We start from the raw sequence: 15,831 nt of genomic DNA, 5'->3' as shown, positions 1-15,831 counted from the left end.
CATTAACATCGTAATGTTTTAAGTTTTCATACAGATCTTCGATAATTGGAAGATATGTTTCCTCCCAAACTTCATCTCTTTGAACACAGGTGCGACCAATACCCACAGGTAATACAACTTGTGCGATTTCCGGAGAAGACTTGATGAATCTCGTTATGGCTTCTATAGCCTTTTTGAAATAGATGAGGCGATTTTGCGTTGTATCTTCTTTTAATCCGGTGAGCATATCACGATCTTTGGATTTTTCTATATGAGACTTGGCGATCTCATTGTTCTCTACAGGCGCCCCTATACCATATTGCACTGCAGCAGCAATAATGCAGGGGAGATTTTCAGCTCGACGATTGGAGACATGAATTGAACCGGGAATTGGGCGATCATGGGGAACACATCTCTTGAGATTATACAAAGGCCTGCGTTCACCATAGGCGCTTGCGTGTTTGTATTTCACTGATATGTCCTTCGCCATCCCGTACGGGACGCAAGATATGCAGTTTACAGGATACACAATGCAAGTTTCATTATTGCAAAATTCTTCATCGGTTAAATATCCGGTGTGCGTTTCCAGCCACGTGTTTTGTTTTGTTGTGTTTTGGATAAAGCCTAGTCAACCGCCCTGTGTCGACCCTGCGAATATTCGTCGTGGGGGCTTTGCGCCCTTATATCTCCATCCCTGCTAGTGCGTGTAAAAGTTACCACGTACTGAGCAAATATTTATATTATTATTATAAGGGCCTCGACCAACAAGAAGCCCATAGGAACATTTTTTTTTCACTGACTTAATTAGTATAAAAAAAAACCCACCTCAAATAGCGCAATATGTATCTCAAAATATCTTGCCATAAAATATCAATATACGTCAGCTTAATACCCAAACACTGGCAACCATTTTTTTTCAGAAGCAGAAAAGGTCAAACACAGTGCGACATGTTACAATTTTTTTTTAATGTCCCCCCCCCCCATGAAAAAACCATAGTCAGACCATATTCCCTTAATGAAATATATATAAAGTCATGGAGGCCACATCATTATTGGAAGGTTTGTGATAACTTATTGACATTAGGGATACCTTATGTAGTTAATGACATTTCTCGATAATTATCACAAAAAATAAGTACTTGGTCACCTTTCCTAGACTACCAACTGCCATCTTTTTGTTTTTAATTCACTGCATTATGCAACATGATTTAGCACATTTGCGAGTCATTTTTTCCTTTCCCTGTTTCCTCATAATTATGCCATAAAAAAAAGAGTAGCGGTGGCTAGAATTGCCAAACCAAAAAAAAAAAAAGAAACTAGCACATATGTAGCGATCTTTGACACTTATTTCGGGGAGGGAGAGGACGGGCAATATATAGCCTAGGATCTTGCCTCCATTCGCCAGTGTCGCACCAGTACACAATGGAACCTTCCCGTACTAAAACGTTTTACTCCAGGGACAGTCTTAAATGTGCCCAAATGCGTTTAGACACCTTTATAAATTGGCCTGTCGAGTGGCTAAACCCCCAAGACCTGGTGAATGAGGGATTTTATTATCTGAGAGTTGCGGATCATTGTTCCTGCGCCTTTTGTTGTAAAGTTGTGCATGCTTGGATTGAGGGCGATACGCCCCGTAGTAGGCATGCGAAAGTGTCGCCAAATTGTTCCTTCATAAGAGGCGAAAAGGACAATAACGTTCCTTTGGAAATCACCAAACTGGCATTCGAATATGGGCTGGATTTCTTTTCACCCCTATTCGAACCAAAGAATATAGCAACATCTGATCGTGAGTATATTGTATAAATATAATTTACTAGTTTATCTGTGAATAATTAGTATTGGCGATGTGGAGGGAGGACAAAAAAAAATAAGTATAAACGCAGGAAGTCTTTTCAAATAATTTTTCTTTATTTTTTTTTGTTTTTGAAAGAATTGACTTAGAACCTGTGTCTTATGCATATATGTGATGGAGCATCTTTGTTTTTTTAGAGACCCCAGCTAAAATGACTGGAGATGATTTGCAGGTTCTGGGGGTAATTCCATACGCTAAACCTAGATATCCAGGCTTGGCAACATACAAACAGCATTTGGAAACATTCGACCTCAGCTGGACTGGTTGTGTCAAGCAAACATCTCACGAATTGGCAGAATCAGGATTTTTCTTCTGTGGTAAACAAATATTGTTGGAAATTTTGTTATTTTTAGTGTGTGCGTGTGTATCCTCCTGGCCGGGGAGGATTTACTGGGCGCAAATCCTTAACTGTAGCCTCTGTTTAACTCAACAGTAAAATGGGTACTTGGTTGTAAAAAACGATTCTTCGAGGTGGGGATTGTATTCTAGGGACCTGCCCGAAATGCTAGGCCGTACAAGAATGTAACAACTCTTGTATATATCTGAAAAAAAGTGTGTTTACTCCCCCAATTGTGCTTGCGGGGGTGGAGCTCTGGCTCTTTGGTCCCGGGAAGTGTGTGTGTGTGTGTGTGTGTGTGTGCGCGCATGTGTGTGTTTTTGTATTACAACATTGCCGGATGTGAGCTATAATAATAATAATGAATGGGAATATTTTTTTTCTTAAATTTACAGGCCTAAGTGACCACATGCGCTGCTTTTTCTGTGGGAATGGTTTTCGTAATTGGGAACCCGCTGACGACCCTTGGACACTGCACGCGCAATGGTATCCTGAGTGCACCTTTGTCAACATTAAAAAGGATGCACAGTTCATTAAGAATGCTAGAGAATCTTCGCAGCGTCGAACTATAAAACCCATAGATGAACATCTTTTAACTGGTCTGATGGAAGGTTTGGGTTTTTTCCCAGCATTAATTGAACATTTTGGATTTCCTGATGTCTGTGTGAGACCTGCCTTAAGACTATATCTCAAAAGCACCAAAGATTTATTACCGTTTGTTACAGAGGCCAGATGTATAGAATTAATGTTGTGGTATATGCAAGAGAGCACTAAAGCCGAAATGGGTTTAAGGGGAATTCATCATGAGGATGTGGAAGGTAGGGTAGAGCCTGCGAATCTGGAATGGCAATCCGCGCCCTCTGACATGGAAACAGTCGCCACAGCTAATGAAATGGATGTCGACGTTGTTGGATCAATGAGCGGGTTCATGAGCACTAATCTTGGTTTGCGGGCTTTGCCTTCTCCTGTTGAAACAGAGGCGGAAGAGACGACTATAGTCGCTAATGAAATGGATGTTGAAACTGGCGAAGAGGCCACAGACTTTGATGCGACATCCCATGTTGAAACTGTGATGAACACATCTATGCCAACGTCTTGGGCTGCTGATATTTTGTGTAAGGTGTGCTTTAACAACGCGTTGAGTGTCGTACTGCCGCCCTGCAGACATATGGTAACATGCAGTAATTGTCTTGTATCTATGAGAAACTGCCCCATTTGCAGACGCACCATTTCGCATGTCCTTCGACCGATTATTTCCTAAGAAGACAAAAAAGGCATAGAGACTAATTTATTTATGTAAATAAAAATTGTACAAATGTCGAGTTGTTTTTTTATATTCATAAATTAGTATAAATAAGCTCACATTTTCATGAACAGTATTTTTTTTTTGGGGGGGGGGGGATTAGATTGCAATGCTTATTTACTGCCCTAAAATCATTGATCCGGGGGGTGGGGGCGAGATACTGCCTCATTTAGAGAAATTTGCTATGTGCAATAGCTCGGACGTTGGGGAACTGAACCGGGTCCTGCACGAAGGTTGCTCAACATTCCGCTCGAATATGGACAAAAATAGAATCTCTCTCTCTCTCTCTTTCTGAGGTAAAGAACCTTTTGAGAACTAGCACTCAAAGGTTATAAAAAAGATTAACAACTTTATAATTAGAGAGGCTGCTAAGATAATGAATCATTTAGTGAAATTTGTAATGTCCAATATCTCGGACGTTGGGGAACTGAACCAGGACCCGCACGAAGGTTGTTCAACATTCCGCTCGAATATGGACAAAAATAGAATCTCTCTCTCTCTCTCTTTCTTTCTGAGGTAAAGAACCTTTTTGAGACCTAGCACTCAAAGGTTAAAAAAAAAAGATTAACACCTTTATAATTAGAGAGACAGCTAAGATACTGCATCATTTAGTGAAATTTGTAATGTCCATTAGCTCGGACGTTGGGGAACTGAACCAGGGCCCGCACGAAGGTTGCTCTGCTCCTGTGCAAATGAGGAAACATTTGGGAGAAAGAGAGGAAGCAAGATTTACTCCCTTGGAAAACCTTTATAAAAAATTTGTGGCCAGAGTTTTGAAAATATTGGCAACTTTCATTTTTTATACAGAATGAAACTCTTAATTAATAAATAATATATATCCTGAAGAATAAATCTTTCTCTATGAGAATTATATTTTTAATTAGTTTTAAAAGTTTATATTTACTGTAATGATGAACCCTTCCAACCATGGCTCATTAAAAGTTTTTTTTTGTTTATGAAATCGTGTAAGTATTTATGCAATATTTATTATAAAACAATCATAATACGCAGTGGCATATCATTTTTATAAAGAGGCTTTATAAGGTAAATATAATAGCAATGCGAAACTCTTTCTATCTGACGTATTATTTTAAATAAATACATTTGGGCGAAAAACATGTCTATTGCCCGCGTAAGCGACTTGGGTGGGCTCTTGCAGATTCTATGTATTTTAATCTCTAAACATTCGAGTGCCAAGAACAACTCTCGTGCAGGCCCGCATTCAGTTTTCGACGTTCAAGCTTTTGCTATAGTAAATGTCTCTAAAAATGAGGCCGTATCTCGCCCTGACCAACTGTTTTTGGCTCAATTGTAATCCATCCAGCCGCAGTCAGCTGGGCAGGACCCAGTGCAGGTTTGGAAGACTTTGGAAATTAAGCACCGTAAGATTGTGAGTGTTCAAGTTTAGGGGGGACTGAGTATTTTGCGCGAATGTGAAAGCCCTGGGTTTATTTGTGTAAGTTAAAAATTGAGTTTTTGTTTGTGTATAAGAGTTTAGCGATGTGTTTAAGTAAGATTGTGCAACTGTTTTAAGTTTAGGGGGGACTAAGTATTTTGCGCGAATGTGAAAGCCCTGGGTTTATTTGTGTAAGTTAAAAATTGAGTTTTTGTTTGTGTATAAGAGTTTAGCAATGTGTTTAAGTAAGATTGTGCAACTGTTTTAAGTTTAGGGGGGACTAAGTATTTTGCGTGAATGTGAAAGCCCTGGGTTTATTTGTGTAAGTTAAAAATTGAGTTTTTGTTTGTGTATAAGAGTTTAGCAATGTGTTTAAGTAAGATTGTGCAACTGTTTTAAGTTTAGGGGGGTTTAAGTATTTTGCGCGAATGTGAAAGCCCTGGGTTTATTTGTGTAAGTTAAAAATTGAGTTTTTGTTTGTGTATAAGAGTTTAGCAATGTGTTTAAGTAAGATTGTGCAACTGTGAAAGCCCTGGGATTATTTGTGTAAGTTAAAAAAATTGAGTTTTTGTTTGTGTATAAGAGTTTAGCAATGTGTTTAAGTAAGATTGTGCAACTGTGAAAGCCCTGGGTTTATTTGTGTAAGTTAAAAATTGAGTTTTTGTTTGTGTATAAGAGTTTAGCAATGTGTTTAAGTAAGATTGTGCAACAGTTTTAAGTTTAGGGGGGACTAAGTACAGATAGCGCCAGTCGTTGCGCTGTATGAAGTTATTGGGCCCCCACCACAATAGCTGAAAACTATTATGATGTTAAAAAATGAAATTTAATACAGAATACTGAACAGATTCCCAGTACGTATTAAATTGCTTAGACCACTCAACTACTTTCCTTTATAGTATATTTACAAGTGTCAAATTAATGTTTGGAGTGTCAAACCCCAACACAATATGGCTGAGGCCCCACTATTTAAACTTCTCTTCGTATTCTATGAAATATCACAGGTATTGTTAATGCTTGTAACGTTTATTACAAAAGATAGACGAACATTTGATGCTATTTTTCATATTAAAATCTAATTTGAGGCCCGAAAAATATATCTATAAAATCTATAAACAGGTTAGAACCATACAAATGCAAGTATGCCTTTTTCACCAGTATTGAACTGAATGCCACAGAAAATGGAATCTTTACTTTAGCTACAGAAAACAGAGCAAAGCCAAGGGGGGATGACTGGAATAAACAGTTTCCAACCTGACTCTTCCCGCACATAAACATGTCTTTCTTGACCTCATTTCAAATTATATAGAGTACTGAAAGCTCATTTTCCAAAGCAAATATACTAAGGAACTCATTTTACGACTAGAACGCAAACTAGGACCCCTCATTCAGATTCAAAACACGAGAATTATTGACTGAACATTTCCCCACTATCAAGCACACAGGACTCTTTAAAGCTATCTTAACTTCTTTAAAACCCCAATATGACCCATCTCACATGCAGATCCTGTTCTATGACTCGCCCTTCATGTCAATGTACCCCACAGTATCATGCAAATTCAAGATAAGGCTTACTACACCTATATATCCAAAATGGTCTTTGTAAGGAATCTTGACCCCCCCTTGTATGCTTGACCCCCACTGGGGTTATCCACCTCTGACCATTACAGAAAATGGAGCTGTGCCCAAGGACTCCCTATACTATTCAGTCATAGCCTCATTACAGTACTCCAAAAACTTCTATATTCGCTTTCAACTGCGTTTCTTGGTTTGAATCTATTGAACATTCACCCTCTGATCCATTCAAAAGTAATGGCCCCCAAATTGATACCGTAGTACTCTCGTAACACCCCCGGGACAAATCGTGCATTTTTGCTCATGCCATTAAAATACTCCAAAAACGTTTATATGCCTTTCACCAGTGTATTTTTTGGTTTCCAACTATTGAACATTCATCCTCGGTACCTCTCATAAGTAGAGACCCCCTTCTTGAGGCCCTAGACTCATCTTAAAAGCTCGAGACGAATCGTGCAAAAAAACAGGTTAGGATAGGGCACCAGTTCCTCAGGTACACCATGGGTGGTGGTCCCCCCGGGACCCCAGGGGGGACCACCAACCCACCCCCGCCAGCCAGCCAGGAGCGCGCTGACTGTGCCCTAACCTAACCACCTAAAACAAGAGGGATGGACGATCTGGCCCGACAGGGTCAAGTCGGCATGGAAGTGCCCAACCGTTTCTGAAATTTTTTTACCTCAATCTGTCTCCTTATTCACTACTCTGGTAGAGCTAGGATTTATCTCCCCCCAAAAAAGAACTAGTAAACAAAAGGCTTGCATACTGAAATGGAAATTATGAGGAGATGAGAAGTTTCCTAAAGGATATACCATGGGACACAGACCTTAGAGCTAAGTCTGTACAAGACATGATGGACTATATCACCCAAAAGTGTCAGGAGGCAGCAAACAGGTTTATCCCGGCCCAAAAGGAAAACATCGAGAAGCAAAAGAAGAATCCATGGTTTAATAGGGCATGTATGGAATCAAGAGAACTGATCAAAAGGGAGTGGAGGAACTTGCGAACACCAGAAAGCAGAGAGAGATACCAGAGAACCAGGAATGAGTGTTATTGTGAGAAGAAAAGCAGAGAAAAATTATGAAATATATATAGCAAACAAAGCCAAGACCGAACCAAAGCTACTCCAGAGTCACATCAGGAGGAAAACTACACTGAAAGAACAGGTGATGAAACTTAGAACGGGTGAGGACAGGTATACAGAGAATGACAGAGAGGAGTGTGAAGAACTCAACAAGAGGTTCCAGGAGGTCTTCACAACAGAACGAGGTGAGGTCACTGCGCTAGGAGAGGTGGCAGTAAACCAGGCGGCCTTGGAACGGTTCAAAATTAAAGAGGTGTCAAGAGACACCTGTTGGATCTGGATGTGAGAAAGGCTGTTGGTCCAAACGGAATCTCACCATGGGTATTGAAAGAATGTGCAGAGGCACTTTGCTTGCCACTCTCCATAGTGTATAGTAGGTCACTGGAGACGGGAGATTTACCAGAAATATGGAAGATGGCTAATGTAGTTCCAATATACGAAATGAATGACAGACAAGAGGCACTGAACTATAGGCCAGTGTCCTTAACCTGTATACCATGCAAGGTGATGGAGAAGATCGTTAGAAAAACCTACTAACACATCTGGAGAGAAGGGTCTTTGTGACAAATCGCCAACATGGGTTCAGGGAGGGTAAATCTTGCCTTACTGACTTAATTCTACGATTCTATTTCATTCTACGACCAGGTGACAAAGATTAAATTCGAATGAGAAGGCTGGGCGGATTGCATTTTCATGGACTTTTGGAAAGCCTTTGACACAATACCCAATAAGAGGCTGGTACATAACCTGGAGAGACAGGCATGAGTAACTGGTAAGGTGCTCCAGTGGATATGGGAGTACCTAAGCAATAGGAAGCAGAGAGTTACAATGAGACCTTAGATTGGGGTAAAGTCACCAGTGGAGTCCCACAGGGCTCTGTACTTGGACCAATCCTGTTTCTGATATACGTAAATGATCTCCCAGAGAGTAAAGACTCATTCCTCTCAATGTTTGCTAACGATGCCAAAATTATGAGAAGGATTAAGACAGAGGAAGACTGCTTAAGGCTTCAAAAACATCTAGACAAACTGAAGGTATTGTCGAACAAATGGTTGTTAGAGTTTAACCCAAGCAAATGTAATGTAATGAAGATAGATGTAGGGAGCAGGAGGCCAGATACAAGGTATCATTTAGGAGATGAAATTCTTCAAGAGACAGAGAGAGAGAGAAAGACTTCGGGGTTGATATCACTTCAGACCTGTCCCCTGAAACCCAAATTAAAGGGATAACATCAGTGGCATACGCCAGGTTGGCCAACCTAAGAACGGCCTTTAGAAACTTGTGTAAGGAATTATTCTAAACTTTGTAAACTACATATGTCAGACCAATCCTGGAGTATGCAGCTCCAGCATGGAGTCCATATCTAGTCAAACATAAGACTAAACTGGAAAAGGTTCAAAGATTTACTACCAGACTAGTACCCGAACTGAGAGATATGAGCTACGAGGAGAGACTACGGGAATTAAACCTCGCGTAACTGGAAGACAGAGGAGATAGGGTGCGACAAGATCACCACATACAAGATTCTCAAAGAAATTGATAGGGTAGATAAAGATACATGTACATCAGTTGATTGACAGTTGAGAGGCAAGACTAAAGAACCAGAGCTCAACCCCCCCACAAGCACAACTAGTGAGTGCACACACACACACACACACACACACAGCAGAGAGAGATACCAGAGAACCAGGAATGAGTACGTCAGGGTGAGAAGAGAAGCAGAGAAAAATTTTGAAAATGATATAGCAAACAAAGCCAAGACTGAACCAAAGCTACTCCACAGTCACATCAGAAGGAAAACAACAGTGAAAGAACAGGTATTGAAACTTAGAACAGGCGAGGACAGGTATACAGAGAATGACAGAGAGGTGTGTGAGGAACTCAACAAGAGGTTCCAGGAGGTCTTCACAATAGAACAGGGTGAGGTCACTGTGCTAGGAGAAAGGGAGGTAAACCAGGCGGCCTTGGAGGAGTTCGAAATTACGAGAGAGGAGGTCAAGAGACACCTGCTGGATCTGGATGTTAGAAAGGCTGTTGGTCCAGATGGGATCTCACCATGGGTACTGAAAGAGTGTGCAGAGGCACTTTGCTTGCCACTCTCCATAGTGTATAGTAAGTCACTAGAGACGGGAGACCTACCAGAAATATGGAAGACGGCGAATGTGGTCCCAATATACAAAAAGGGCGACAGACAAGAGGCACTGAACTACAGGCCAGTGTCCTTGACTTGTATACCATGCAAGGTGATGGAGAAGATCGTGAGAAAAAACCTGGTAACACATCTGGAGAGAAGGGACTTCGTGACAAATCGCCAACATGGATTCAGGGAGGGTAAATCTTGCCTTACAGGCTTGATAGAATTCTACGATCAGGTGACACGGATTAAGCAAGAAAGAGAGGGCTGGGCGGACTGCATTTTCTTGGATTGTCGGAAAGCCTTTGACACAGAACCGCATAAGAGGCTGGTACATAAGCTGGAGAGACAGGCAGGTGTAGCTGGTAAGGTGCTCCAGTGGATAAGGGAGTATCTAAGCAATAGGAAGCAGAGAGTTACGGTGAGGGGTGAGACCTCCGATTGGCGTGAAGTCACCAGTGGAGTCCCACAGGGCTCTGTACTCGGTCCTATCTTGTTTCTGATATATGTAAATGATCTCCCAGAGGGTATCGATTCATTTCTCTCAATGTTTGCGGACGATGCTAAAATTATGAGAAGGATTAAAACAGAAGAGGACTGTTTGAGGCTTCAAGAAGACCTAGACAAGCTGAAGGAATGGTCGAACAAATGGTTGTTAGAGTTTAACCCAACCAAATGTAATGTAATGAAGATAGGTGTAGGGAGCAGGAGGCCAGATACAAGGTATCATCTGGGAGAGGAAATTCTTCAGGAGTCAGAGAAGGAAAAAGACTTGGGGGTTGATATCACGCCAGACCTGTCTCCTGCAGCACATATCAAGCGGATAACATCAGCGGCATATGCCAGGCTGGCCAACATACGAACGGCATTCAGAAACTTGTGTAAAGAATCATTCAGAACTTTGTATACCACATATGTCAGGCCAATCCTGGAGTATGCAGCCCCAGCATGGAGTCCATATCTAGTCAAGGATAAGACTAAACTGGAAAAGGTTCAAAGGTTTGCCACCAGACTAGTACCCGAGCTGAGAGGTATGAGCTACGAGGAGAGACTACGGGAATTAAACCTCACTTCGCTGGAAGACAGAAGAGTTAGGGGGGACATGATCACCACATTCAAGATTCTGAAGGGGATTGATAGGGTAGATAAAGACAGTCTATTTAACACAAGGGGAACACGCACCAGGGTGACACAGGTGAAAACTGAGTGCCCAAATGAGCCACAGAGATATTAGAAAGAACTTTTTTAGTGTCAGAGTGGTTGACAAATGGAATGCATTAGGGGGTGATGTGGTGGAGGCTGACTCCATACACAGTTTCAAGTGTAGATATGACAGAGCCCGATAGGCTCAGGAATCTGTACACCTGTTGATTGACGGTTGAGAGGCGGGACCAAAGAGCCAGAGCTCAACCCCCGCAAACACAACTAGGTGACAACTAGGTGAGTACACACACACACACACACACACACACACACACAAACACACAACGAGTCACTGTAAGGGGTGAGTCCCACAGGGATCAGTTCTTGGACCTATATTGTTCCTGATATATGTAAATGATCTCCCAGAGGGAATAGATACGTTCCTCTCATTATTTGATGATGATGATGCAAAAATCATGAGGAGGATTCAGACAGAGGAAGATAGTATAAGGCTACAAGATGACCTAGACAAACTGAATAAATGGTCCAAGAAATGGCTACTAAATTTCAACCCAAGCAAATGTAAGGTAATGAAGCTAGGCCGTGGAAACAGGAGACCAGACACAGGATACCGAATGAGAAGTGAAGTGATCTATCGAGGGAAAGTGTCAAGCTATTACGACTATATTGCACTTGGAAGGGGTCAGGTTAAGGATTTAGGATGGGAGATGAAGTCCTTCATGAAACGAACAGAGAGAAAGATCTAGGATTTGATATCACGCCCAACCTGTCTATTGAAGCCCACATCAAAAGAATAGCGTCAGCGGCATATGCGAGGCTGGCTAACATTAGGACTGCCTTCAGGAACCTGTGTAATGAATCCTTCAGAACCTTGTATACCACATGTGCAGGACCAATCCTCGAGTATGCGGCCCCAGCATGGAGCCCGTACCTTGTCAAGAACAAGACGAAGCTGGAAAAGTTTCAGAGGTATGCCACTAGGCTAGTCCCAGAAGTAAGAGGCATGAGTTACGAGGAAAGGCTGCATGAAATGCACCTCACGACGCCGGAAGATAAGAGAGCTTGGGAAGACATGATCTCTACCTACAAAATTCTCAGAGGAATTGACAGGGTAGATATAGATAGTGTTTATTCTTATATTTCATTCATATGTTTACTGCCTACAGTGAGAGGGTGTGTTACCTGGAGCTCCGATTGTGCTATCATAGTAATAACGGAAGGTGAAGTGAAGGAACTGATGAATCGTTGCAACCCGTTCTCGCAAATTCGTATAGTCAATATTGACTCATTAAATAAGTGCATAGGTGACATACTAAACATAATAGATACCCTTAAAAAGCTTCATAGAAAACACCGACCTTACCTAACCTTGTTAGTATGTTAAGATAAGCATCTTATAACTTCGTAATTACAATTATTACTTAACCTATTATAGGTATAGGTTAAGTAATAATTGTAATTACGAAGCAATTAGATGCTAATCTTAACATACTAACAAGGTTAGGTAAGGTCGGTGTTTTCTATGAAGCTTTTTAAGGGTATCTATTATGTTTAGTATATCACCTATGCACGTAGTTAGTAAGTCAATATTGACTATACGAATTTGCGAGAACGGGTTGATCTATGTGGAGCTCTGAAGACAGAGTTGGATTCCCTATGGGAGGAGCTACGACAGCTGAAACAGCGTCAAGGGAAAACAAAGGAGGAGATCAGTATTATAAAGTTTTCGCCTTGGAATGTCGCAAAGGACAGTAGTCTTAAGAACAACTTTGGCAAGGTCCCCTACCGATGTTCTGTAAACATCAAACTCATTCGCCGTGCCTGAAGAAGAGTGTTGTTGGGAGGCTGCAGTTCGCTCGAACGGCAAGACAACAAAAGGAGCACCGGTCCCTCAAGGTGCTCACAAAGTAAAGGAAGTAGCTCTGAAAATTTAGGTTGTAGGAGTTTCCCAGATGAGGTATTTGGATAAAGCTTTTTGTGCCAGCGAGAGGGGGAACAGGTTAAGGGTTTGCTATCCGGGAGCAGGAATTGGGGATATTGTTAACAACATGAATAATATTTTGGCTGGAAATGGGACCACTCCCATTATTTGTATCAGTGCAGGTGGAAATGATGTTAGACGAGTGTGGAGTGAGGCACTTATACAGAGGTTTAAGACAGTCATAGAATTAGTTAGGAACAAGGGAGGAATTCCGAGCATATGTGGCATTCTTCCAAGAAAAGGAGTTGGAAATGAATGGTTGTCAAAATGAATGTACTTGATGTCAAACATTGCAAATCAAATGCAATATCATTCATTGATAACTGTGGAACACTTATTTGGAATGAATGACGTATGCTCGGGATGGGGTGCATTTATCTAATGCCGGGGTTGTTGCTGTTGCCAGCTCGTTGGAACCTGTGGTTGGAGGGGTTTGCTTGGGTTTAAACCGTTAGTAGATAGTGGAGAAAGGCGGCAATAAAAGTAGGTGTGTTGATGGAGGAAAACTTGCAAAATGAACAGGGAAAGAGAAGGGCCTCAAAATAGCAGTACACTTAAGATATATTACACAAAAAGTAGGAGTCTTAGAAACAAAATAAACGATTTAAATGCTGTTGTCTTCACATAAATAATACATATTATTCCTCCTACCGAAACATGGATGAATGTAGAAACATAAGAAGAACATAAGAATAAAGGTAACTGCAGAGGGCCTATTGGCCCATACAAGGTAGCTCCTATTTACATTCACCCAATCTCATTCATATATATGTCTAACCTACGCTTGAAACAATCAATGGATCCTACGTCTATGTTGACCAAACCACACACTAGAAATTGAAGAGACGACGACGTTTCGGTCCGTCCTGGACCATTATCACAATCGACTTGATAATGGTCCAGGACGGACCGAAACGTTGTCGTCTCTTCAATTTCTAGTGTGTACTTTGGTCAACATTTTTTAGCCACGTTATTGTGACTTTTCATCGGCATCCAACTTCTATTATAATACGCGATAATTTGTTTCACAAATCAACAACCCTGTTACCGAACCAGAATTACTTCAGGTCTTTCCTAAATATAAACTTATCCAATTTATACCCATTTTTCATGTTTTGTCTTGGTTGATACTTTTAATACCCTATTAATATTTCCTTTGTTATGTCCATTCAGAAAACAGTAAAACAAGAGAATCAAAACTGAGTCAGACTCAGAAATTATTTGGCTAGAATTCTTTCACCAGGAAAGAAGATATATTTGACATCCAGTACCTCCTTCCTTTAGGAAAGAGTGATTATGTCCTATTGGAAATTAAATATGCTTTGCGATATAATCTAGAAGAGAATGGGGACATTGAAATAACTGATGAATGTAAATCCAAGTTATGTATGCCAAGTTATGTGAAATATACGATGAAGGCACAACAAAATTTATACCAACACAAAGATGAAGAACTAGAAAACAGGATTGGTGCCACATAAATTGTAAGAGGGCCAGAGAGGAAAACACAAGAAAATGAATACAATATAGGAAGAGTCCTAACCCTCAAACATACCAGCACGACAAACCAGCAAGAAAAATACACAGCAGTGAGGAGAGAGGCAGAAAGAAACTTTGAGAAACATATAGCGGACAAATGTGAAACAGATCTGGGTCTTTTCTCTAAATTCAGTAAAAGCAAGCTACATGTAAAGGATAAAATCCAGAGACTGAGAATTTTGAACAGGTTCAATGAGTAGGACAAAGAAATGTGTGAAATGCAAAAGGAACAGTTCCAAAGTGTGTTTGTACAAAAAAAGAATTTCAGAGAGTAGGACACAATGCCAATTCCAGACCACACCCCATATCATTAACAAGCGTAGTAGTCAAAACACTAGGTTAAAAGTAAATGGCTTGAACACCTAGAGAGTAATGACATAATAACATACATCTACTATGGTTTTCGAGCAAGAAGATCCTGTGTAACAAAACTTCTTAGTTTTTTTATGATAGAGTCAAAGAGATTCTACAGGTAAGAGGTGGTTGGGTTGAATGTGTCTATCAGTACCTGATAAAAGTTTCTGTTTTGTTCTGGAAACTGGAACATGTTGGAGGGATGATAGGGAAGCTTCTAACATGGATGAAAAAGTTCCTGACAGACAGATGAGGGCGATAATCAGAGACAATGTATCTGACTGGAGGAGTGTTACTAGCAGAGTACCCGGGGTTCAGTTCTTGCACCAGTAATGTTCGTCGTCTACATAAACCATCTACCAGAAGGAATACAGAATTATATGAACATGTTTGTGGGTGATGCTAAGATACTGGGGAAGATAGCAGACGCAGACGACTGTCATGCCCTTCAAACTGATGTAGATAAAATAAGTACTTGGAGCGACATGTGGCAAATGGTATTTAATGTGAATAAATGCCATGTTATGGAATGTGGAATCAAAGGAAATACACCGCTCACAACTTATAAACTATGTGGAAAGGAATTAAAGAACTCTAATAAAGAACGAGACCTAGGGGTGGTTTTGGATAGTAAACTGTCGTCAGAGGAACACACAAAGAACATTGTGCGAGGGGCGTATGCGTCGCTTTCCAACTTCAGACTTGCTTTCAATTACATGAACGGTGAAATACTAAAGAAACTGTTCATAACTTTGCGAGACCAAAACTTTAATATGCAACAGTTGTATGGTGCAGCTGGTTCTCAAGAAGCACATCAATAAACTGGGAAAGGTGCAAAGGCATGCTACAAAATGGATTCGGAACTGTAAAACAAGTTACCAGGAAAGGCTAGAGGTGTTAACTATGCCAACGCTTGAAGGTAGAAGAAAAATAGATTATGTAGGGAGATATGGGCTGCAGAACACTGAATGTGCGACTGAAAAAGCAGGGGGACGAAGGGAATATCAGTACGAATCAAGAGAGCAGTATAGTTATGGGCCCCAGCAAAAACTGGAGTGGGGGAAGAAAAAGGAATAACCATGGAAGTGACCAGGACGAACACCAAGCATCGGCTCCTGGAGCCGATGCTTGGTGTTCGT

The 15,831-nt window shown here is 40.9% G+C and overlaps 1 protein-coding gene across 1 annotated transcript; it reads left to right on the top strand.

The window, feature by feature from the left end:
- Positions 1 to 1,013: 1,013 nt before the first annotated feature.
- LOC123753546 (uncharacterized) lies at positions 1,014 to 14,280 on the top strand. Its single transcript, XM_069329826.1, has 5 exons — positions 1,014 to 1,038; positions 1,969 to 2,148; positions 2,564 to 2,779; positions 2,894 to 3,288; positions 14,029 to 14,280. Exons 1-5 carry the CDS (start codon positions 1,014 to 1,016, stop codon positions 14,278 to 14,280), a joined length of 1,068 nt encoding a protein of 355 aa, XP_069185927.1.
- The last annotated feature ends 1,551 nt before the right edge of the window (positions 14,281 to 15,831 follow it).

The sequence above is a fragment of the Procambarus clarkii genome, chromosome 23, assembly GCF_040958095.1.
Source record: "Procambarus clarkii isolate CNS0578487 chromosome 23, FALCON_Pclarkii_2.0, whole genome shotgun sequence".
NCBI classification, from domain to species: Eukaryota; Metazoa; Arthropoda; class Malacostraca; order Decapoda; family Cambaridae; genus Procambarus; species Procambarus clarkii.
The sequence above is the reverse complement of the archived record's forward strand: the minus strand, read 5'-3'. Positions and strand labels throughout refer to the sequence as shown.